This window comes from Vollenhovia emeryi, unplaced genomic scaffold (genome assembly GCF_000949405.1).
Source record: "Vollenhovia emeryi isolate VEMERY1.0 unplaced genomic scaffold, V.emery_V1.0 DF939198.1, whole genome shotgun sequence".
In the NCBI taxonomy this organism is placed as follows: Eukaryota; Metazoa; Arthropoda; class Insecta; order Hymenoptera; family Formicidae; genus Vollenhovia; species Vollenhovia emeryi.
In genome coordinates this window covers 186,025-212,170 of record NW_011967168.1, presented here as the reverse complement: position 1 = coordinate 212,170, position 26,146 = coordinate 186,025, and the positions used below count along the sequence as shown (strand labels likewise).

The 26,146-nt window shown below is 48.9% G+C and overlaps 1 protein-coding gene across 1 annotated transcript; it reads left to right on the top strand.

Moving 5' to 3' along the window:
• Positions 1-760: 760 nt before the first annotated feature.
• LOC105561887 (paired box protein Pax-6) lies at positions 761-25,426 on the top strand. The gene is made up of 9 exons (XM_012012244.1): positions 761-773; positions 8,172-8,424; positions 8,944-9,124; positions 12,306-12,582; positions 14,672-14,836; positions 15,219-15,301; positions 19,747-19,973; positions 20,295-20,557; positions 23,463-25,426. Exons 1-9 carry the CDS (start codon positions 761-763, stop codon positions 23,549-23,551), a joined length of 1,551 nt encoding a protein of 516 aa, XP_011867634.1. The 3' UTR covers positions 23,552-25,426.
• Positions 25,427-26,146: the final 720 nt, after the last annotated feature.

Sequence of the window (26,146 nt, the reverse complement as noted above, 5' to 3'; positions counted from 1 at the left end):
CGATGGAGGATTTTTCCACTTTTATTTTTTGCTCCAAAGGAAGCGCGCTGGAGGGGGGGAGGGGAGTTATTAGTATTTCCTCCTCTCTTGAAACTTGCTCCTGAGGATATTACGTTACCTGTGTATACAATCGTAAAGATATCATTTTAATGGGAATAAGATTGCGTTTACTTTTCGGAGAAAGTTAAAGAGCAAAAACCTCGGCGAGAAAAGTTGGCACAAAGGCATATGATACACATTGAACAGGTTTATAGGAAGGAGCGCGCCGCCGATCAGTAGACGTATCTTCATCCTCGTCGTATCGTGCGGCGCAAGTGTATTTACTCGAAAGTGGACACGCGATATTATTTAATCAATACTCTTTCACTCTCTTCCATTCCGAGCGGATTAGGCGCAAAAGCGTGTAATTAAAGGCAGATTGCAGCGGGTGGAAGCCTGACCGAGCCATTCCGAATGATTTCAGCACTGTGTTAGCGTGGCCGGAGGTGGCGGCGGTGGAGACGGCGGCGGCGGCGGCAGCGGAGGCGGAGGCGGCAGTGGCACGGTCGGCAGCGGTCGGCTGAGCCTGCACCTTCGTCCTTGCGGAGGTAGCGGTGGCGGCGGCATCGCCGAAAGTGACAGCGCTCCGGAATACCCGCCGAGCGCTGCGGCAGTGCGGAGCAGGGAGGCGGCGGCGGCGGCGCTGCACGCGGCAAGGACCCTGTTGGGCGCGGGGGTGGCTAACCCTTGCTCGCCCACCCCCGAGCCGCCCTTTTGGAAGATGCCGCATAAAGGTCGGTGGAAACGGTTCACTTCATTTGCGCGAGAGAACGAGGTGTTTGGCGATTCACCGGGATAGTATTGACGCGGCCGGTGGTCGATAATCGGCAAACAAATGGCTGATTTTCTAAATTCGCTCGGCAAATGAGCATTGCCGGCAAAAACTCTTGCCGGTGGACGGGGTCATTTGCGAGAACCATAATTGGTTTGTCCCGCGAGGAAACAATTGTCAATTACCGAACACTTTGTTTAAGGCAGTTCTTTCGCAACTGTGCTAGTCAAAATGAGACTTGATCAATAAAGTTCAATGTGGACAATTCTTTTATATTAAATTCAAGAACAGATTTTTTAACACCATTGGCTTCTCTTAGAATATTCAAAACTGATGAAATAAAGAAAGAGTTGCAGAAATTGAAATAGTATTCCGAATTGCGTAGTGTCAGCAGAGCGTTGATCGGGGCAACATCGCATTTCATCGTGAATGCGATAGATTGCGAAAAGATATTTCAATTATCATAATGGAAAAATCAGTTACGATATACAGGGCGTTTTATAAAAAAAGAAAGTGTTAGAGCAGAAGCGGAAACGCAAGAAAATTGAACAAATTTGTGTAAAACTTGGCCCACTCGCTAATACCGATTGCGTCAAGCTGAATGAGACGAAGAAAACTTTGGTCCTTTTTTTGTCTAAATTTCCGGACTGTCGCGCGTTTTCGCGGGTTCTTCAACTATAGTGGCTTCTTGCAGTCTGACTCACTTGGCAAGTTAAATAGAGTAAGAAGCGATTGCAGTAATCAATCCAAGTTCATTAACTCACAAGTATGCGCATTTTGCAGACCTAGTTAAGAATCAATCGCGTTACCTCGCACCAACTCTAAGAGAACTTGGGTAATATAAGATTTCTCTAAAAATATATTTTAAGGATTACACGTTGTTTAGCAAATATCAAATAGGTAACGTCGCGCCTAATTTTCTTCGGTTCATAAGATCTCAAGCATCAGAATAAAGTATTTACTAATTGATGTTCAAGTTTTGGGACGACAGCAACTCGACCAGTGCATGACTTTATCGTTTGTTTTTGCGGCGAATATTGTGTTATATCGTTGCGTTGCCATCCGCGGACGATGCTCGAGCAGGTAGTGCTCGAACACGCGTCGACCCTCGTGTGTCGTCGCATTACGCTTCATCTTACCCTTAGCCTAATGGCGACAAGCAAATCGCAACATACACGGATCAAAGTTTTCTCAAGGTAGAGATGGTTTCGATAAGTTTGCAACCCTTCCAGCGAACTCGTGATGAGTTATACGAGAGACGGGACGAGTAAATACGCGTACGCTTATGAGCTTAGGTGAGCTCGCGGTTACCCCCGGGGGTTAGTTGGTAACTTGACACGCCTTTGGTCGGCTTCTGTCGGGCCAGCGGCCCCTTCGCCAGCGACTCCGCCGAGGCGAAGGGTGGAGGCCCTCTCTTGCACCTCGAGAGATTCGTCCTCGCGACCCCAACGCGCCAGCACACCCGGCAACAATCGGTTAGGCTGCCTCCTCCCTTCCTTCGTACCCCCCCGACAATAAGCGGGGGGGGGGGGGCCCGCTCTTACACCGCCAATTTGTCTCGGCGCAACGTAATCTTTCTCTCCGGTCGAGGAGTTTACCCACACTTCGCTCGAGAACGGAGACGCGGGATCGCGTTACGTGGGCTATGGCCCACGCGAGATCATAATGGGACTTGTAGGAGGGTAAGTGCTTCCCCCTTCCCCCTCTTTCCCTTCCTATAATGCCCCCTCCTCGCATTCGTGTGCAGAGGCGGACAATGCTCGCGTGGCACGAGCGCGCCCCTCTTTCATTCGTCCAACCACCAGTCTGCCTCCTCTCGCATTCTCTCTTTTTCTCCCGTGTGCTATATGTATGTATCAGGGGGGAGAGAGAAAAAGTGAGAGAGAAAGAGAGAGAGAGAGAGAGAGAGAGAGAGAGAGAGAGAGAGAGGAGCGCGCGCGTTTCCTCTTACTTCGGTTCTCCATAAAAACCCCGGTAGCTATTGGAATCAAACGGCCGATTCACGAGAGCGCTTTATTTCGTTCTCGTCGCTACACGAGATTTGTTAATGGTTATGGGCCCCGCGCGCGCGCGCGTTGGTTACGGGCTCAGGGATCGGATCTCGCGCGTGCCAGAGCACCGAGATTGCGGAGATTACCTGCCTCCGCGGCTCCAAGGGGGTAATAAATGTCGACGGCGCGGGATTATCCCCGCGACCAATCAATAGAGACCACGGGGCTCCGCAATACGTCCGCGAGGCACGCCGATAACTTTTGCCCGTAGGTATATGTAGGGGAGCGGGTGGTCGAATGCGCGCCGGAATTTGGCTCCTCGGTCCAAGTGGCCGCCGGCATATCGCGGTGGAAGATGCGGCATTCCATTTCATTTGGAAGCACTCTCTAAAAGTCAACCAGCGTATTGTCACTGAAAAACAGTGAACAGTCGTTGATTTGCAGTTATAAGTATAGGATGGAAAATCGCAGTGGTACACTTGTAACTGTAAACCGGCGACTGTTCCACCGTTTGCAGCGACAATCCACTGATTGATTTTTAGAGAGTAATTGCACGCGATTTCTGGGACGTCTCGTGTACGCGAGGCGACCAATTAATCATTACACCGTAGAGGTTGATTAAAAGCCATTAGATCTGCTGCAACACGTGCGCGACGCGTCTCACTCGCAATTGCCAAGTGGAAAACGTTGGATCCAACTGGCTGACGAAAGGCTTCAAAATCATGTGTCAACGATGTGACAAGACCGCGAACGGACGACAGGCCAATTACTTCGATGATATCGAGGATTGTTGTCGCCTTCGCTCGTTACGACAATAGTTCGTTTCGCAACGAGCCGTTTATCGAGTCGGGATTTCACGGTCCGTTATCCCGTTTACCGGGCGCAAAACTTATTTAATCGTCGCGCGGCGCGGCGCCGAGATTATCGCGTTATCTCGCGTATTCCCGCGTGAAGCATCTTGTTATCCGTGAATAGTAACGAACGCGAGCGTACGATTACCAGCCCCGCGGCCACGAGTTCGGTATTTACCCGCGAAAAGCTACGACGAGAAGACACACACTTGCGCGAGCCAACCCTTACACACTGGTGTCAATAATAACGGGCGCGGTAATGAGTATGCGCTACCCGGGGGGGGGGGGGATGGCGGCTGCTAATACTGCGCCGTCGCCTCTTAACACCGTCCGTAATGAATTCGTCGTCGCTCGAGAAGCGGGCGCGAGGCGCTCTTACCGCGATTCAACTCATTAGAGAGCGTATGTCTGGCACGCCATCTTTGATGTCGTTGAAAGACGCGCACGAGATGAAGTTCTCTCACTCCGCGGTACTCGGCGAGTTTATCACGAAACGCTCGGAGGCTGTGCCCCTGCCCCCCTCCCCTCTTCCTCGCTCCCCGGTTTGCTCATCCTTCAGAATCTCTACCGACGTGATAATAACGTTTAGCCGGTCGACGCTCGACAAACGCGTCAACCTGGGACCACCCGACGCGACGTTACGCCGCGTACAACAGACTCCGGGGCTATCGCCGGAAATAAGCGCGACTGGATCTTGCAAGTGTTGAGCGATGGAGCACACGTTAACGCGACGTCGGTTTCGCAGCAAAATTCCTTAGAGCGAGCCTCTCTTCCGCGACGAATTGTTTATCAAATTATTTGTTATTTCCCGTCGCGTTTGTCTTAATTTTCAATGTAAATGACTGGGATAATTGAGTCGCAGTAAACGTTCGTTAATTTCCGATTGTGTATGCCGTCAGACCGCGGCAGACTCCACGTGTCTTTTTTTTTTCCATCACCGGCAGTCTAATAATACGTTTTGTGTTACCGCGCAACCGAAATATCTGTTTTGTAATCGCTTCTATTATATCAAGCTCAGAGAGTTGGACGATTTATGTGTCTAATTAATGCGGTCGGCGCGCATAATTATATTATTTAGCGTATGCGCGACGCAACGACGAGAGGTGAAAGCAATTTGGCCGCGAAAGCGATATTTTTTATGGATGTCGGCGGATAAACAGCAGTTCGTTAAATAAATTCGGACCGACGTACTCTGTAACTGATTACGTTCGGCCGGTTTCGAGTCGCAACGCGGGACTAATTACCCGCAAACTATTATTACATCCCATTAAACAACTATTCCGCTGCAAACTTTCCGTCATCGTTGGAAATTGGAGTGGCGCATTAGCCGCTCCGTTGAGCTGTTTTGTTTCTATTATCGGGTAACGATCAATCGTTCCTTTCCAACGGGTTTAATGTTTGTTCGTCTAGGGTACGTACACAGTGACTCACGGAGGTTGATCAAGTGCCTCGAAAATTTCGGAGCGTGCCGCCAACACTTGGGCGATTTCTTACGCTTAGGGACGCCTCGAGGAGACGCAACGTCTCCAGCAAATAAATCTTTCGGTTAACTTCCGTTTCCGCTGTCAAGCGGACCCAGCGAGGATTCCATTGAGGATCCAATTACCAAGTCGACTAGCGTGAAACGTTACATCGATTCGTCGGGTCTATTCGCGCATCTTAAATACTGGCGATCGTTTTCGCGCTTAAAGACCGCCTCTCGCCCGGCGCGGGGGATACGGAGGAGGGGGATGTTTGGCGAGGGTGGCAAGGGGTGGCTCGACCGAGCGAACTGACGCGGGGTGGCCGGGGGGAGGACGAGGGTGCCGCGACGTCGTGCGCCGGGGTTGCACAGGATGGGATTTAATCTGTGTCCCGTTTCACGCTCAGCCAAGTGGAACCTTTTTGCCTCACTTTGCGGCGCGACTCGCTTTTGCGCCGCACCGCCGCGTAGATTAACGCGAAATTATATATAAAGAATGTGTGCGGCCGGCGGGTGTGTGCACGGGTCGACGGCGTCGGGCTCGGGCGATATTCGAGCCCTCTCGCCGACATCATCCCCCTCTGTCGGGGGTGGCCGCCTCCCCCCTCTGGGGAGGAGAGCGTCAGGCAAAAGATGATGAGCGAAAGGGTGAATCTCGCGCGCGTATACGTTTACAGCTAAGTCGTGCACACTTGTCCCCTTTGTAACGAATTAAACTTGTGAAAAACAGCACAGACTTGCGCGCCGTCCCTTCAAAGGACGAGGCCGTCGCGACGCGTCCTCGCTTTCACCGTCGCCTATTTTTAACAGGAATTACTCTGTCGAAAGGATCAAGTGTCTTCGGATAGTACTCGCCTATGTCTGAATAATGCTTTGCCAATTATCGTCTGAAAATTGAATCGCGACACACCAAGTAAATTATTAAATTATTTAGCAAGAGGCTCTTCGGTACGTCTTGTCACGATGGAATGATACGCTGTAGAAATTATAATTCCACGATGTACCCCTCCAGAAACGTGACAGCTGCACGTATTCGCGGACATCTATGTGCTCTTATTAATTCGAGCAAAGGATGAATATTCATTAGCTCATCGTAAAAGAAATTGCGAGGAGTGTCGCGTTAATTGGTTTGAGGAAAATGCCTCGCTCTTATCGTTATCATCTGCTTTGCGCGTAATCAAAGGAACTTTAAACTCACCGGGGCACAAAGTTCACGGAAAGCGGTGCCGACTACGATCGACAAATCGATAACGAAGATCAATTCCCTTCTCTGTAAAATCATTGATATTGCACTCTTACGTTCGTAATCGGTCGCCGTGAACCGATCCGAATCATTCATCCTTTTCTAAATTCTTTGAAAACTCTGTAAGATATTTCTCAATATATTTCGAAACTTTTACCATCGTTTTGTCGCATAAGAGGCCATCGAAATTAAATACAGTTACAACATTGCGTCCTAAAAAAAAGGATGACATTTCTCTCTTCTTGCATTTGTGAGTCGTGGCATCCGGATAGAGGGGTAAGATAAAATGGAGGGGTAAGAAGCATCCTCTCGAAAATTTCCGCATTGCCTCGCCGCGGAATTATTTGTAACAAGACTCTCGACTCCAATTTCTCGCTTCTCGTTCTTCATCACCATATTCCATTCCTTTCAGCATGCTTGAAGCTCGCTTAAAAAGCTCTGATTATAATGCAGGGACGACTGAAGCCGGGGAACCTTCCGCAATAAGTGCAGAATTCTAGAATAGATCTATTATTGCCAGCGGATAGTTACGAGTGAAAAAAGCCACCCGTCAGAGGCGAATCTATGTAGAGATTAAAACTCGAGATTCGGACGGTCAATTGTGAACGTTGGCATAAAAAGAATCTCCAAATATTTAGCATTAATTTTGGGAATTTCAAATTTACGCAAATACGGGTGCATTGTAAAACATAATTATTTCACATACGATCTGATTCAATGATTGCCATCATTAAAACTTACTAGCTTCTGTGTGAAAAGTCGTCGTGATTTTCTATCGAGGGACCTTCTGTCCTTTTACATTTTTACAACACGTCGATTGATCGTAAGATGCGGCGATCCCCGATCCTCTCGCATCGGTGAAAATGAGGTACGACAGAAATGGCGTAAGGACAGAAGGGAGGGACAGGCGGCGAGACAGCGAGCGAGAAAACCACTTCGCGTCGTCCTACGAAGTGGATTTCGCACAGCGACAAAGGCGGGGCGAGCCATCCAAGATTACATTCCAACTATTTCTTGTCGTTTTGCGCGGCGTAAAAGCGGGAATTAATTAAATTTGTTAATTGCAAGATGCATTTAGTAACGCCGGCTCCTCTCGCGTCCCCCGCGTCATCCGCGCGCGCGGACATTCTCACGCTGCATTTTTTCTACCCGCGTCGACGAAGACGCACCACGGGAATTTAACAAAATGATGAGACAAGCTGAAAGCTTCACTTTACCCACATGTGAAAAGCCGTTTTATTCATCAGGAGATCCAGTGCCTTTCGGGTTGTTTTCACCGACACTGCGCTCCCCGGGCAAGTCGAACGCATTTTCGTTTATACGCGTGCACCTACAACTGTAGACTGCATCGCAACAATGTTACAATTTCTGAAGCCTCCCACGTAATGATCGAATTACACGATACCGTACCGTATATCTATTCGTTATACCCTGCCATTGTCCACTCGCGTCGCAATTACCGTCGTCGCCAACATCGCACGTATCTACGCGATATGTTTCCGTTTCGGCGACTCCTCCGTGCCACGTTACGTACCGTACGCAGATGTATCCGTAATAAGGTACACGGCAGCGAATTAATCGGCGCGCAAGGGTCAAACTGATCTTCGTTACGTAACATCCGCAGGGCGGCGGACCGTGTGATCGCGACGCAAACATCTCCCTTGGTGTTCAATCTAACGCTTCCGGATCCGTGCGACGGGCGCGAGCGCTAATTAGACTAATAAGAACGCGTACGGCGCGCGTACTATCCGCTGTTTACCAATCAGATGTTCTCGAGAGGTGACGTATACATTGCGCGCGTTTTGATTCACAGAGGAGGACTTGATGCACGGGGGTGGTGTGGGTATTGGCGGGGGTTCTATGGTCGGACAGAACTCAATATTTGGGTGCTCGGCTGCAGGACACAGCGGAGTTAACCAGCTCGGTGGCGTTTACGTCAACGGCCGACCGCTGCCGGACTCCACGAGGCAGAAGATCGTCGAGCTGGCCCACAGCGGGGCCAGACCGTGCGACATATCGCGCATACTGCAGGTCAGCAACGGTTGCGTCTCCAAGATCCTCGGCAGGTAAGCACCGCGCCGCGCCACGGGCTTCTTCCCGCGAAATCGCGGATGAGCGCGTGCCGGAAATTCGTCCGTTCCGCGAGGCTTGTACAGCAACGGAATTTGATTGCTATTGTTTACTTGGATCCGGTGAACCGGGTTCAATGGCCGCAAGACACAACCGCTCGCATCTCCTCGATGCAATTAGCGGCCAATCGATAAATTTGCGACGGAATTCACGGGACTTTTTTTCCCTCTATTTTTAGTGATGTATTCGCGCTACAGATTTAAAAATAATTGGATATGTAATAATAAGCGAGTGCGTTACGTTATATCTTCATTTTTCATACAGCAATACCCCCGTGAATGCCCACGTGAATATAACACAGTTCCTGCAAATTGCGGAGTATTAATAAAGCTAGCTTTCATCCAATGATTTCCCGTTTAAAGACTCGCATTTTTTTTTCAATACCACGCTTAAAAGAGATCCGGCGCTACTGACGTAAATTAACACGCATTAAGAGAAAATAATCTTTCTCGCAGGTATTACGAGACCGGCTCAATCAAGCCGCGGGCGATTGGTGGTAGCAAGCCACGAGTGGCGACGACGCCTGTGGTCAACAAAATCGCCGACTACAAACGAGAATGTCCCTCGATCTTCGCCTGGGAGATACGCGATCGACTTCTGCAAGAGGGCGTTTGCAATAACGACAATATTCCCAGCGTAAGTAACAAGAGTCGAGAGACTGTAGGATATTTTTAATTTAGGATTATACGCGGAGACTGTCAGGTGATTGGCAAACATCTTGACCGAACGTAACGCGCCAGGTAGATCGGGACAAGGCAAGTTTAGGCGAGCGGATCACTCAAAGTTGCACGCGCCGATCCTCTCGTCTCGCGCATAAACTCGCGACGTGCGAATAAATTTCCCGCTGTGCTGGCGCCACACCATTGATTAGATACGGTATAAGTTTACGCGTAATCCGCCGTCGACTTATCGTGGCGCGCAGCCGGTCGGGTGTACTTACCCGTCGGATCCGGCCACTCGACCCTAATCAAAGTCTCGTCAATACGATCGACTGGGTGGGGTAATCGGTCCATTACGCGGACCTCGGCATTGTCCACCCTCCCGGGCGCTGATCGCCCTTCTCCGAACCCGAAGAATCCTCTCCGGTTGTACGTCCGTCCATCTACCAAACATCCTGCCCACCCAATCTCTCTTCTCGGCCGCGCGAAATATCCTCCAAGGTCGATCGTCCTCGTCTAGCTCCTCGGAGGACGCTCTCCCCGCCAGCAGCATCCCCTCTATCGACTGCCCGCCAGGAATACCGAGGGGAATGGCACGCGTACAAGTCGTTATCCACCGGGTTGTGGAGCAAACTCGCTTTTGTCGATGTATTCCTAGGAACCGAATGAAGAAGGTTGATGGGAGATGTTGAGGGCTCCAGGATGATCAATCAGAACGTCTAGCACGCGCTCCTGTCGTCAGGCGTGTAATGCGCCGACCAGTGGCGAGATTACATTTCAGAACATTCCTCTATAATTTATCTCACCTTTTAATACATTTAACGGTTTATCGTATATTTTTCTCTCAAGCGTCATTCTATTAATGACCAGGAATATATCTCACCCGTTAAAACGTTTATTATCCATCATTTTTCTGAAGTCACAAGCATCGTTCTATTAACGACAATGTATCTTTTCAATTTCTTTAAAATAATGAAATGGTCAAATATCGAATCTATAATAAACACACGAATCCGTTGAAATCAGTGAATGAGAAAAATCAATCTAGATTTCTTTTTGAGAATAATTCCACGTCAGCATCAAGAGGGGAGACGTTATTTGATCGACAGATCGTTCTTTCGTTTGTTTCAATCTTTTCTCGACTACTGGTGGATCGCTGGTAGCATTGGCGGTGACGTTGGCTATTGCGGCTGGTACACATGGCGTCGGGGGTTGGTGTCGGGGGTGCGCGCGGGGTTAGTCGGCGGCGAGAGCGGACGGGAGCGGGTAGAATCAGGGTGAATGGGATCAGTTAAGCGTGTTGCACAATTATTCGTGTCCGGTCGCGCGTGTAATGGCCTGCATCGACGCTGCGGCTGTTGTGCGGTGAGAGTGGAGCGGTCCGGAGCGTACAGCCGGGATCTCTCTCTCCCGGCATCCAGGCTGGATAGACGGTTTGATGACGGAGAGCCTGGTCCGGGTTAGCCGGGGCTAACTCGTCTCGAAACGTCGCTTCCGCTATTCGCCTGTTACTGTCTCGTAGCGTTGGAATAAGTCGAGACGGTGGAAGTTGCCCACGCTCGATGAGCTCCGGGCGTGATCGATGAAGATCGACATTTCCCAATATTCTAATACACCAATCGTGGGGGATTTAAACAAGATTCTACTTTTTCTCATACATCCTGATTACTTTCATCATGGTGCGTTTACATACGAAGCTTCGGTATTACAGCGAGGCGCGATATTCGAATGTACCCGAATACAAGTAAAGCATCGAAATCAGAGCTCCACGTCTTTAATTCAGCTCTAATGGACGGCCGTGCGGTGCGCTGTTCTAACGGATACGTTCCCTCGGCGTCGCCAGGCCATTATTCCGTCGGTTTTGACTCAAACTATGCGAGAAGGATCGGCTTTGCGCACTCATGCCGTTCTCGTCGAAGCTTGTCGACCTCGTAATTAAGAAGCTGCGCTCGATATCCGACGTCCGCGCTGCATTAACGGTCGTGTATATCCGGCTGCTGCACCAAACTCGGCGTCGATTACAGAAGGGTGTGGAGGATGGGGTTGGCGCGTGTATGGAGCGCGCCGAGGACCATTATGTACAAGTTGAGAGCTTGGATCCCTGTGCTATACGCCGGCTCGTTATAACTTTGGAGTTAGCCAGTGGCTCGGTTGCGGGCGTAAGGTGAAGACGACAACGATGACGACCTTTCCACGGATTGGAAGGGGACGAAGAGCCATGGAGACCGTTTTATGTAATAATAATTGGATGGCGGTGTCCTTTCATCTGGATATGACCCCCTTCGCATTCTGCGACTGCGGGAGGACGAAAAAGAGGAAGAAGGATCCCGCGCAAGGGGCGAAGGACGGACAATCAGTGCGCAGCTACGACGGAAATGATTCTCGTGCGACGACGAGTGGCTGCGGTTGCGAGATTTTACAAAGAACCCGCCCCGATCCGCCACGCCGGCCTCTTTCGCCTCCGTCTTCCTTTCCTCTGATCAGGAACGGACGATGGAAGTATCTTGTCTCGGATACATCGCCACGCATCATTAGTGTCGAAAAGCAATGCAACATTTTCTCTCAATCGCTCGTTTTTTCTCGAAACTAATTGTAAGAATAGTAGGGGCAAAATTGGCAACATGATAATTGTTTCAACAGTTTCTGAATTATGAATATTTGTAGAGATTAATTAATATTAGAGAGTCAAGAGTTTCTCAGATACGTAAATTATTAATCGAATTATATTTAGAGATGTTTAGTATTAAAAATTCTGTACACCCCAATAGAGATAGACCATATTCGGTCGAGCTGGATCTTCGCGCCTTAATAATTTTACGTGAATTGCCGAGGAATCATTTGTCGGAATCGAAATTCCACTCATTATCAATTAAAAAGATTATTTAACTATTAAAATGCATTCTTTAAATAACTTTAGATTTATAAGAAAAATAAATAGATATAATTTGCATATCAAATAATTTGTACTATATTTTTAAGAGACTCAGAAATCAAATTGTGACGGTTACGAATTTACTTCTAATTGCCATAAGAATAGTTGTCGGCAATTTGGATAAAACCGCAGACAGTTAGCGGTATCTTTTTATGGCACTCTCTTAATGCTCGCAGAATTGGAACGAATAAGTGATTCGAATTGATTCTAATTGAAAATTTCGTAGGTGTCGTCCATTAACAGGGTACTCAGGAACCTGGCCTCGCAGAAGGAGCAACAGGCGGCTGCGGTGCAAGCGCATCAGGGTGCTGAGAGCGTCTACGACAAGCTGAGAATGTTTAACGGGCAGGCAGCAGGCTGGCCGCCAGCGTGGTATTCGGCAACACCTCCGCATCATCCCCTGGCCACGGGAATTCCATCCGCGGCGACTCCCGGATCCGGCCAGACTCTTCTGCCCAGTAGTCAGCTTCACGGGCGTGACGATTCCTTGCTGAAGCGAAGCGGTAAGTTGGAATTTACTTTTGCTTCCATCACAATCAAGCGCTTGCGGAAATATTAGGAGACTCGCTATTAGTTGTCTTGATTATCATTTTAGAGACCATGCAGACTCACGCTTAGTTATCTCCCTGGTGGCTTTCACTCTAAATCAAGTTTACCTTTCAAATAACGAAAGACAAAATCTATAAATAATTTTACGTCATGATCACAATGACTTTTCTTTCAAAAGCTAATTCCTATAATAATTTTAACATTAAAGTTCAAATTGATAACAATTTCAACGAACGTTTGCCTTTGCAGACCAAAATTACGATCTTGCTTTTAAAGAGATACGATTACATCCTCTCTACTTGTATCATCTCTCTCGATTCGTGAGAAATGTACGTTGCATTATGCGACTCCGGATCCTCGACACCTCGCACAATGCACGTACGTGCACATCGCGGTCGAGTAGAGAAAAAGGGTCCATCCTGCAGCACTATAAGTCTAATAGGATCACGAAAATCGGGGCTGCGGCTCGGTTCTTAACTAGAATCACTCCACGAATGACGAACCCAGATGCGACCGCCCTCAATAGACAGATTACGTGAATCGTGATAAAGTAACAGGTAGAAAAGTGCTTTCACTGGCAGCGTATTCTCTGCGGATCCCGAAATACCATCATTGATGCTTTTCCGTAGTCTTGAAACTCATTTCCGTTTTTTTTTTGGAAACTGTCTTTTAATTATACATGTCGATCCGATTATCCTGACGGAAATAAATATTCTAATATATCTCTATTAGAATATCAAAGTACATCTTTACGTACAAAATAACTTCGCATGACGATAATGACGCAAATAAGTAAAATGTAAACCAAAGGGCAAACAATTTTTCAAAAATTTGTATTAAAGGTATGTCTCGGTCGCCACTTATAAGGTAGTGGTTTATGCCTTACTGGATACGTCAAAGTGCCGCTTATAGCGTACACTTGGATGCACAAGAATGCATCGAACGGTCGATCGCGGCCACTTTGGCCACAGCGGGCGCATTAGGCGGCCGGATTGTAGAGAGCATCGGGCTAATCTCTTCTCTTTCTTCGCCGGGCGTGCGTCGTCACCTAGAAAATTAAAGCCAACGATCCGTCTGCAGCGGACCGCCGAGGATTGTTCCCGGCCTGGTCGTTACGCGCAGGGATATTCGCGAGGAGATTTTGGGGGTGGGTTCCGCGGGAAGGAGAAGAAGAAGCGGGAGCTGATGGTTGAAACGATGAGGCAGACAGGAAGAACCGGAGGGAAAGAAAGAGGCGTGTTTGGGGTGCCGGTATTTCTAGTCGAGGGGGTTTCGCAGGGTCGAGTCCAATTGGGGGTTGCGCGGGGGTTGAGATGAGCGAACGAGAAAGCGAGCAGCTGACGAACGAACGGTGTATGTATATATATATATGTATTACATATATGTGTGTGTGAAATATATATATACATATACATGTAATACATATGTACATATCTATATACGCGAGCGTAAGGGCGCAAGTATATATGTACATCTCTCCGCTGCCGTACGGAGGGACGGACACGGACAGAGCGGAGGCACGGAGGGACGCAGGGAAGGTACCGGGAGGAATGGAAAGAGACGAGGGTGTGGTGCGCGGAGGCGGAAAGTAATCGCGGCCCACGGGGCTTGACGAGGGGCTACCCTTGCGCACGTACGAACCGACGCACCAACACGAGACGCGACCCCGAAGACCGGTCGCGCACGCCTGAACGCGCGGCGGTGTCTAGGAATCTCGAGAACGGCGGATCGCGTTACGGGATCGACCAATTGATGTACCGCGGAACAGCGGGGGTTTTTTTTTAATTAGATCGCGATGCCTCGCACAAAATGCGAGCGAGACACCGGAGATTTTCAACGATCGATCTTTGTTGATTAGGTGACGGAAAAATAATTGGCGCTTTGATACGGTTTGAAAAACAGAACGCCAGTTTTGTTACATACGAAATGATTGCGCTTCGATGTAACATATTAAACATTATTGTGTAATCCTAAATATGAAAGTTTTATTTAAGATGGCCGAAGCAATATATTTGAGGGAAAGATAATTAATTCTTGTTCCAGATACCGGATCTCTATTGTCGCATCAGCAAGAGACAACTTCGGACGGTAATTCGGAGCACAACTCCTCTGGCGACGAGGACTCGCAAGTGCGGCTGAGGCTGAAGAGGAAATTGCAGCGCAACCGAACTTCCTTCTCTAACGAGCAGATAGACAGCCTCGAGAAAGGTTAGTAGAAAATCTAAAAACATCAATCTCGATAATCAATTCTAGTGCGCACGACTTAAAAAAAATCACGTGCTTTCTTTCGACTGGATTCTTTTTCCATGGTGGGTCCCCTTTATTTAAATTCCATTGGATAATGCTCGTTCGCTTATAGGTTTTTCGTGGTGCTTGAACTTCAAATAAAAATTCGGTACGCTCGTTTACGATACAAAAGCCATCGGCACATACATTCCGATATATCGAGATTCTTTCCCATTTAGTCTCCGGCATCCGCTCGGTCGAATGAAAATACGCGATGGCCGGCAAGCTTCGTGTATATCGCGATAATTAATGCCGACGACGCGGCTAAATAACGAGCACTTGTTGCAAACTGGTTTCGTTTCAGAATTCGAGCGGACACATTACCCGGACGTGTTTGCACGGGAGCGTCTCGCCGAGAAGATCGGATTACCTGAGGCACGTATCCAGGTGAGTGTGAATGTGCGAATGCGGCGTGTGTGCGCTTCCTCTACCGACATTCGCTCCACCCACTTGTCCTCCTCTCTTCGACCCTCTCGCCCTCGCAGCGTTTTCCCCGGGCGCGTCTTTCTCTCTTCTTATTCCGCCCGTTCCTGCCGGGAGGGTCGAACGGCGTAAGTGCGACGACGCCCTTTCATTAAACGCTTTTAACGTGCGGCCACGTGGTCGTACGTGGGGAACATTAAACACCTCCGACGGTGAGAGCTTGATACCGCCCGCGAGACTTCCAATGAGATTTTGTCACCTCTTTCGTCCGACTGCCTCGCCGCCATTTACGTATTCTTATATGCGCGGACGGGACTTTTCTCGTCGGTTTGCGACACAGGCTGATGAGCGATTTATTTAGTGGAATTTAGAAATATGCGCTAGAACCTAGAACATATATTTCTTCGACACTATTGCATTAATTGTATTGAAAATTTTATATCCTATGTTGCATCCCCTCCTCGCGTATTCTCACAGATTCTAAGACTTTATTAGACGAGACCGTATTTTGCTAAATAATAAGAATACGGAAGCAAAGTTACCACAAATCTAAATGTTTTATTAGATGGAACCCTGCAAAACGATAATTGAATTCCGACGTTCTGAAGGACTTGAAAGTTCTACAAATTCGAAGAATCTTTGATTACGTCGACAAAGCTAAGAATCATGGAAAACGAGAGACAGAATCTCGACAGACCAAGAATCATTTAAATTATAAGATCTGGAAAACTCACAAAATCTTGCATTTAAAGTGAGTAGTACCACTGCAACCCTTGTTCGTTTCCTCATAAAGTTTCCACGAACTCTCTGTTCGCCATCGCTTTTCCGCAAAGCAAGTTTACATTCTTCATGTGACATGGGAAAAGAATTGCGATAATCAAAGTAGAAGAAAAATAAATATTCATTTTTTGCGATAACTAAAAGAATCAAACAGCCTATAAAGAACTTAGAAACGTTTTGAACTCCGAATATATGTAAATTGTTGGAACGCGCTTATTTCGTTTTTACAATCCTTTATATATAAATGTTTCCGTTGTCCAAGTGTTGTCTAGGATCGACGGATTACATTAAGGTCCTATTTTAATTTATTACATTATTCGCTGCATTTTATCGACAATTGCAATGTTGCAATGTTAGTTACAATTATATATTCGTCTCATTGCCATAATAATCTACTCTATAATAACAGTTATTAACAACGTAGAAATGTTATTTTCAATACAATTAAGTTCTTGTTACGTATGTAATCGTGTCCGTTATGTATGTTGACGTTGTTTAGTAACTCTCCCATTTCGATAATACCCTTTACTTTTTAATCATACAAGGGGTGCAAAATGCCGTGTTGTATAATTATAATTAATATCAACGTCGAACCGTTAGCTAATACGTACGTAGCCTTATCGAACATTGTTTGGCCGTGTTTACTCTCCACCTCCTACCGCCTCTCACCTGCACCACCGCGGTATGAAGAGACGGAAGGGTCGACGAAGTGGCCGGCGGGGTTCGGTGTGGTGTAGTAACCGGGCGCGCTGAGCGTTATGTGGACGTACAAACAGTGCAAGACCATGTTGACGCATGTTTTCAAGCCTCGTTGGCTGGTATTGATCTTGCTAAGTGCAGGAAACCGGGAGTTCCGGCGTGGGAGGGAAAAGGAGAAGTTCGACGAGGAAGAGAGAGCGAGAGGAGAAAGAGGGAGAACGAGAGAAAGGAAGATTGAGGGAGACGGGGCGAAACCGAAAGAGGGTAGAGAGAAAAAGATAGTAGAGAGCTCGCTGGAGAGAACGAAAGAGGGAACTCGCGGAGATCGCCGAGTCGGACCGATTGCCGGACGATCGTTGAATGGCGAAGGTATGTGAAAGACGAAGAATGAAGTGCCGGGAATTCTAATGGAACATAGAACACGTTACGCGGCACGCCGTAGCGCGGCACGGCACGGCGCGGCACGGCGCGGCACGGCGCGGCATGGCGCGGCATGGCGCGGCATGTAAACGCAGCCCGCCCGAACCGCGAGGGATCGTGCAAAAGGCCTAAGAGGGTTCTCGGACGCAACCATGGCAACCATGGTCGTGTCCCCAGGGAGGTCGCCCTCCGATTGGCCCATCCCTCGCTTTTCCACCTATATACCTCGGCCATGGCCACGAGATTCGCCACGCCGTACTACCGCCACGTCGCCGGCCGATTATCATCCGCGGCATTCCCTAAGTCGACTCGTGCGAGCGCGATGGCCGATACGCTACGAGGATTAAAGCGGGATTTTTACCCCGGGACGCCAGATAAAGCGAGGGCAAATGATAAATCGTAAAGCTGGATGTTAGGATACGCGCGAGATTTGCCGAGATCAATATTAACATCGGCCCGGCAATTTCTGTGAATAAAGACGTTTACTTTCCTCTCGCTTACATCTCTCTTCATCGGTAAAAATGTGAGACTTCGCAGCGTGACAGTATTCGTACGCTTCATTAGTCTCCGAAAGCACCGGCGAAGCGTATAAATGAGCGAATTTCTTGCGCTTCCAGTCGGCACATCGTGAATGAAGGTCGAAAGTTTCAAGGTCGGAAACCAGTGTCGGAAACCGGTCGCCGCCGCATCTCGGCCGTTGACGACACTGAGAGGAGACCGTGTTCTTCGAGTAGGTAACACTAAGGACCGAACGCGTTCGGATCACGGACTTTCGCGCGGATCGATTCGGACGAGTTTTTGGGACGAGGGAGGACGAGTTTACGAGGGACGATAGTATTGGGCGGAAGAAGCCCGCTGCGGGCGAATGGCAGATATTTGACGGTGGGGTGGTCGAACACGATTTGCTGCGCCAATGGGAGGACAGGAGGATAGAATTTATTTTTTGATTCAATCGAGGACCCCTGTCGTGCTTGTAGCGCGGCGTTATACGTGAGATTGCGGAAGGCTTGTATTTCTACGTTGATGACATTTCTTTCCGCTGCGAAAAACATCCCTCTTTTTTTTTCCTGTATCGCACACGCGATAATTCGTTACGCCGAAATCGACAGAAATGGAAATTGTCGTTATTGCTTTGTCCTCTATTTTCATCTGTGCGCACTAGCATGCGAAAGCATGCGGATTACTCTTTCCAAAAACTTGCGCTGTAATCGCAATTATCACCGGCATTAAATGCAATTTATTAATATTCGAGCTTCACTCTCGATTAATAATCGATTCGCGTGACTGCGCGAATAAAAATCGCACAATATCCGTCAGTGGCAACACTCGGAATCGTGAGACGTTGCCGTACGGTGCAATCGTATAGAATGGCATTAAAATGCTTCTTTGTACACGAAGATAATTGAAGAACACAACAACATTCGTGTAATTGTAGGTCTGTATAAAATTGACGCTATTGAACAGTATCGCAGCACGTATACATGAAAAAAAAGATGTGAAAGCCAAATGCACGGTTCATGGATTGCTCTAAGTGCCGGCGAGGGAAAACCGATATATCGAAGGGGACGAATCCTCTTATCGCCGAAAGAAATCACAAAAATCAGAAAATCCGCGCAGACGTAGCGTAGGGAACGATAAAGTCTCCATTTTTATTATACGAGTCTCTGTTGTTCGGGATATCGCCTCGACATAGTAAAGGGACAGTCGCTGAAGCCGCTATTAATTCCTTAGTATTTTTCGCGCTACACTGTCACATTTTTATATGTATAATTCTGACGCGTCCTCTGTATCTCCTTCTAATTATAGTTCTGTAAAGAAACAAGGAATCGATTGAATGCATAAAGGTTAAAGTTAATCGACGTTTTAAAAAACTAATAGCATCGCAGATAGAAATAATCGGAGACCTTCGGCCCGTCCCGATACTATTAATGCGAGACTGGCGCGATTGTAACTACGTATATTACGTACAGTACGCTCTTTCTCGGATATCGGACTCGATGCAATTTGTAGTACTATCAGAAGCATGAAAAGAGACGCGGGTAAATGTGCGCCAGCGTAGGGGCGGCAGGTAAAAACATGTAAAGAGGATGCACGAGGGACCGGAGCGAAGGGTGCTGCACGGGATAGGGCCAAGCGAGCAAGAGTAACTCAATTTCCCGTCTGACAACCGCTCAATCGCAATTAACAAATTGGAGGAGCGCCTCGTGCAAACTCGCGCGTCTGTTCGCACGATGTGCGAAAAGAGTGTCTAGATCTCGCGCTATCTCGGGTGTTCCCTCGGTCGGATAGAGGCAGAAAAAAAGGGGGAGAGAGCGAGACAACAGGGTGGTTCGGGGAGGGTGAGGGCGGTCTCCTCGGAGAGGAAGCAGAAGAGAGTCGTCGAGCGTGAACGAGCGCGAACGAGTGCGAATGCGGACGAGTGCGGATGATGCGAAATACCGTGCCGGCGGCGCCAAGTGTGCGACTGCACACTTATCGTGACAAAGGCACCGTCATTGTGTCGGTTGCAGGTGTGGTTCAGTAATCGCAGGGCGAAGTGGCGTCGAGAGGAGAAATTACGGAACCAGAGGAGGGCCGCCGTCGATCAGGTGGTCGCCGGTGGCAGCGGCGGGGGTAGCAGCGGCGCCGCGCCTCCCGCGGCCACCCCTGCTACGCCACGGTTGCCCTTAAACGCCGGATTCAACGCCATGTACTCGTCGATACCGCAGCCGATTGCCACCATGCCCGACACGTACAGGTAAGAGAATTTCTTTTACGTTAAAACGTAAAACACATATTGTTACTCAAATGCACGAATCAATCTCGGCTCGACAACAGCATTGCTATTCATTGTTGCGAAAATTGAAATGATTCCGCTGACATTTTGTTAAACCCTTCGCACGAAATCTCAAAATTTCAATATAAACATCCCAACAACTTTCCTTTTAGATCCCGAAACTCCGTCTGCAAATGTAATTACGCATTAGCATAATTAGAGCTCGCCGTTCGTGCATGCCAATGCATATCGTTTGCCGAGTCGTTGGTTGTTTTTCAATATGGACGCTTTTCTCATTCGCAGCTCGATGTCAAGCAGCCTGGGCGGGTCAATGGGTGGAAGCTGTCTTCAGCAACGCGCCGAGGGATATCCGGCGTACGTGTTTCACGAGCCTCTCCACTCGCTCACGCAGTCTTACTCTCACGCGCACAGCGCGGCCGCGGCCGCGCACTCGCAACCGCATCGGGGCATCCCGACGTCTCACGGTGGCACCCCCACAACGCCAGGGGGACAACCCACCGGACCAGGTGGAGGACCTTATCAGCCGACGACCTCGACCGCAACCGGTGAGTTCTCGCCGCGACTAATTGTCCCCTGCGCCTCGTGCTTTCAAGGTTACTCAAGGATAATTTAGGCAGCGCCAGGAATAATTTATGTTTGCCAAAATGGCCATTAGTATGCACGTTGCTTAGGAAATGTATTGTACATGTCCGAAACATTCATTGACGACAAAATATCCTCTGTCAAATTTGAAAGATTTATTTTTTTCCTGAAATTTTTCCTTCGATCAAAAAATGTACTTGACATTGCAATCGGCTTTTTTGTTATTCATTATTTCTTAATTATTTCAAGAGCAAAATTTTCATACCATTATTGCCCGGCAAAAATATCAAAGCGTTATGCAGATGCACGTGTACCCCGTATCTGCAGCTATAAAACTCTATCCCAACTTTCCAATTGCTTAGATTAGATTTTAAAAAGTCCGTGCGTTTATCGATACAAAATATAGAGAAGCACACACGTGTACCGAGATACGAGAGTGTAATGATAAAACGAACGAATCCTCGCCAAAAACCAGTAGAGGTTTTCGTTTCCAATTTTCACCGGGCGCGCGGACGCCGTTTCTTCCTCGTGTTCTAGCCGGCTCAAAGCGCGAAATAAAGCGTCGAGAATTACCTGGGAGCCTCTTCACACGCAATCTACATAGTCCTGCTAACAGAACAAGGGAGGGAGAGAGAGAGAGAGAAAAGTGAGAGAGAAAGAGAGTTATAAAGAGCGAGCGGGCAACGACGCGGTCGCGGCTCCACGCTCGCCCACGGAATTGTAAAAGGATTTTAAAACAAATCTCGCATGGCGCCGCTGGGTTGAATCGAAGAATGGGATGTTCGGCGGTTTTCCAACCCCGCCGATGTAGCTGGTGAATTTTCCATTTTCTCGACTCAACTTCTCTCTCTCTCTCTCTCTTTTTACGTGCCGGCTGGCTCCTCCGCGTTCGGCTCTTTCTTTTCTCTCCCGACTCTCTTCCTCTATTATCCTTTTTCTCCGTCTATCTCCACATCTCACCCCCTCGTCTTCCGTTTAGCGAAAGCCACGGAGGGTCGCGCCTCCTCTCACAGTCTCCGTCGCCTCTTCTCTCCCTTTCTCTCATCCCCTTCGCCTCTATACCCTTCCACCCTCGGGGCGGGGGGGGGGGAGAAAGGGTGCGCTCGCTCCTTCGTGTCTATCCATCTATCCGTCCCTCTCGTCACCCTCCGCCGGCGCTCCCTTTCGCCTCTTTCTCCGCATCTCTCTCTTTCTCTCTCTCTCTCGCGCTTCCTCTCCCTCCTGAGGATATACAGGGGTGAACAGAGGATGTGGATGGGTTGGGTCTCGCCTCGGCTGGGCGAGCGCTCAATAACGTGCGAACCCAAAGGGGAGGAAATACGGGGGTGCGCGGCGTACCTACAGGAACGGAGCGGAGCGCAAGCCGGAATGGTGGAATACTGCGGAACACGCGCGCACTGTGTCCCACCCCCCCGCTGTTCCTCTCGCCGTCCCGCGTACTCTTCTCGCGGGAACCGTCTTTCTTCCTTTCCGCTCTTTCGCCCTCCCGCCCCCCCCCCTCGTTTTCCCGCCGCTCGTCTCCTGCTCTCCGCGTGGTCCTGGGCTCCTTACGTGCGGAACGAGCCGCGGGTTATCCATCATAATCGCTTTACGTGCACGAGCGCCGTAAGGACTTTCACCGCGCTCGTTAGCGCCGCGTCTGTCCTGCCGGCTCAAACGGCGCCGTTTTCATAGTTAAGTAGCCGCCCCCCGGAGTTAGCGGGGTTCGACCGCGGAAACGAGCGTAACCGCGCGAGTTTGCCTCGCAGTTGGCGGAGGACGTGGCGAACGAGAAAGTCACGGATATTCGATTAATCCTCCACCCCCGGCCCACCCCCGGCATCGAGGTGACAGCGTTTCTCGGATATGAAGTCGAAGATGGAGTCGAGGAGATTACCGAGGCGCGATTGAATGTCGGAGTCAAAGAAGTCGCGTGGTCAAGAAATTGTTTCACCACGTCGATCGCCTTTGAATTAAACGCGTCCCGGCGTTATCGATGAATTACGTCGGGAACGCGAACGGATAAGATGCCGCTTGCCGTTGTCTTTTCTTTCTTCGTACGTTCGCACCGTTATTAAATTCTCGTATCGATATTTTCAGCACGTTAATTTTCGACCGAATAAAGGTGTAGGTTCCACGGTTAACGTAATTATGGCACGCGTCCTCGTTGTAACGTTCGCCAAATTACCCATCTTGCATTTATGCCATAATTATAGCTCATGCGAGGAACGAAGTTACGACGCGAGGTCCCATAGAGCGTAAATGTTTTCGCGGAAGTTTATATTGGATTAGACGTAGCTCGTTAAGGTGTTTAATTCAAATTGCAGAAGTGTGCGAAGCCGCCGCGTGTGCTATCATAACCGAATCCTATTTATGCAACCGTCGCCGCGGGCGGCACTCGCGAGTGCGCTTCGTGTCGTTTTCCGTAAATACGTACTCGGTTGTTTTTAGCGAATTAGCCCTGCTGCGTTTCACGCGATTAATGACGCGTTCAGCTCGCGACACGACCGTCGAGAGTCGCTGAAACTGTATTTCCTTAATCAAGAGGATAATGAGCGGGGCGTTACGAAATAGTGGAATAAATGAAATCATTAAATAACAATGGTACGCGGGACGAGCGACGTTTCAAGCGACAAAGACGATTACACTTTATTCCGAATAACCCATCGGGTTTTTTTTTGGTCGAGGTGACCGAACGCGATACCCCCAGAAAATGAAATTTCTGCTTCTCGTGTGCCACGGTTCAGCGACGTCACTCGTATCGCATCCGTACCGCTTCGGCCCGTTCGGAATGACTTTTTATCCGGCCGTTCCGTTTCCCAGAGCCTCGACAGAGCCCTCGTGCCGTCGCAAATGCGCTCAATCCCCCGACATCTCGAATTGTTCCAGGAGTGATATCAGCCGGCGTCTCGGTGCCGGTGCAGATTCCCTCGCAGACCCCGGACCTGGCGGGCAACTATTGGCCGAGGCTCCAGTGATCCCAGCTCTTCGGGTTCCCGCCCGCGAGCTTGCTCGTAGGCCAGGAGAGCCCGCCGCCGCCGCCGAGCGCCACCCCGGGTGTGGTGCCACGACCGCTCCTCGCTTCCCTCGGGATACCGACGCAGTCGACGCAGAATCAGGCCCCCAGCACACCGGCGACCACCCCCGTGCACAACTCCGACACCAGTGAGTGAAACGACTCAATTTCCGTGACCCGTGCACCGTCGCGAGTGATCCCTCGTCCCGAGACAGGGTGTTTCCTCGCGTTTCGCCGCCGACGGCGACGCCGTCGCGACGACAGACGCTACGAGGGAAGCTCGCCCTTTCGATAGCTGGCGCGACAGCGTCACGCCGATCGCCTCGAAGACGCGCAGTTAGTGTCGGTTGTGCCTGGAACGAACACACTTCCGAATGACGATGCGAGTGTCCAAAACATTTTCTCCGTCGTCCCTAGTAAGTTGAACAATTCCGTTTGTTTAATTCCGCGGTTATTTATTTATTTACGGACCTTCTCCACCGGCAAGTGCAAGCTGGCCAACAGTCTTTCCGTCGGGAGATCACGTTTGATAAATGACAGTTGCAATTATCTTATAACGTTCCGATTGATCGGGCAATATTTAATTGCTCGTAGAGTTAATATTATTAATCGTGTAATGTCCTCGCATGCCGGATTAACAACTCGCGTCCTCGAATGTTTACGACCGTCAATTTTCTGAATGGCAATACCTATCTACGAAACTATTCGATTAGAATTAGGAGATAGGATAGGTTCCCTCCCTCCCTTCCCCTTCTTGAACAATTTGTAAATTTGCCAACGCCCGCATTGGCGATCGTAATGCATCGGAGCAGCAGCTCGTCGTAATTAAATCCCCTTTGAAATTGGATGAAAAGATTTTTTATCAACGCGATCTGATTACTCAGAGCGGAACTAGGCAGCGCAATAAGTTTTATAATTCGAGTTGGAACCAATGGACTTTACCCATCTTCCACTTCATGTCTGATCTAGATTTCGTAGATGTATACGCATGACCCCGGGTCACGCAGGGTAATTACCTGTTCACGATAGTGTGTAAATGATTTACGTTACGCTACCATCGTTATCGCGCCGAGGATTTTCGCGCGAAGAACCACTTGTTATCACGTTCGTGCGAGAAGGAAATTTTCTTTCAGCCATTCGTTTACGTAATTTAAAAGGAAAACGACTCCCGCACATCTGCCGATAGCTTCGCCGCTGAAAAAGAATCATTTCGACGAGCGACATAATGCGCCGGGCAAGTTATTTTTCACTTGGCCCAGCGCGTGCGAATTCCCCCCCCCCCCCCTTTTACATAGTTTCCCGAAGTCGATCGATGTCAAGAGCATTCATTAAATTTACAGCGGCTCTCGTTTTTCGGTATCGGGGAGCTTTATTACCGGATTTATTGGATAGCGCCGGGCGCATATTGTTTGCCGCACGTTGTATCGGTTTCCGGCAAATATTTTCCTTCGTGTAAGGGCGGCCGCGAACCGCGTGGAAATTGAAAGGGAGCCGCAGACACGTAGGCGGCTCCCGCCGAAATATATTCTCGCGAGAGTTTAGGGTGGTAGTCTCCCGATGAGGCTGATTTCGTTGCGGGAGGGAACGGTTTGTGCGGGGGTTGATAGCTGCCTGGAGGGCGGCTTTTTTCAGCTGCGCCGAGGCCGGCCATCGTGTCTGTCGGCAGATATGGCGTCGGAAGACACCGCTCTCGAAAGGATGTTGCGGCCCCACGGTCTATGCTCGTTTTGCGAACGGGGTGTATCGATCCACAACTTATTCGCGAAAAGTACCCCAGGGATACACAAAGGAAATAATTGTTTAATATGTATTTATATTTATTTATGTTTTCTATTTTCTATTTACGCTTGCAAATGAAAATATCCTTTTGAAATAAAACTTGCAATCGTTTTATATTTTTCTGTCGTTTTTCTGTTTTTTTTAGGGGGGGGGGTTGTACTTGATAAAAATGTTGTTATTATATTATCATTAATGCGAGTGGTTCTTCACGCCTGGGTTCGTCGCGCTTTGCAGATGCAACCGGACACGCAATAATGATCGCCGCGTGTATTTGAAATTACGCTAGATTTAAACCTCATCGAGATCAGTGTGCAGGATTTATCGAGAATAGCAATATTACAGTTTCACACGGATCCCCTTTAACGTAATAACGCGAATAAGCATTTTCTTTTTTAAGTGCTCCGCGTAAACTACTTGACACATTTGCGAGCAATGAACAGCAGGCCGAAATGTTCGATTCGAAACTTTTCAGTTGCACGTCTCTCCACAATGTTCATTCCGGTCCAAGATACACGATTCTAGATTAAGACAATCCAATCCGTAGCTTGTACCATCGTTACTACCATAATGAAGGCACAGTGACGTGTGAGGTCGTGAGGAATAAACCGACGTAATCATAGGAAAGATTTGGGTAAGTGTCGCAGTATGCCCGAAGGGGGCAAGTAGCATGGACGTTTGCGTCGGTATTTATTGCTATTAATGTAAACGTATCGCTGAGCTAATGGACCGAGGAGGCGGATTCGTCTTTTCGAGCGAATCGCGAATATTGGTGCTCGCA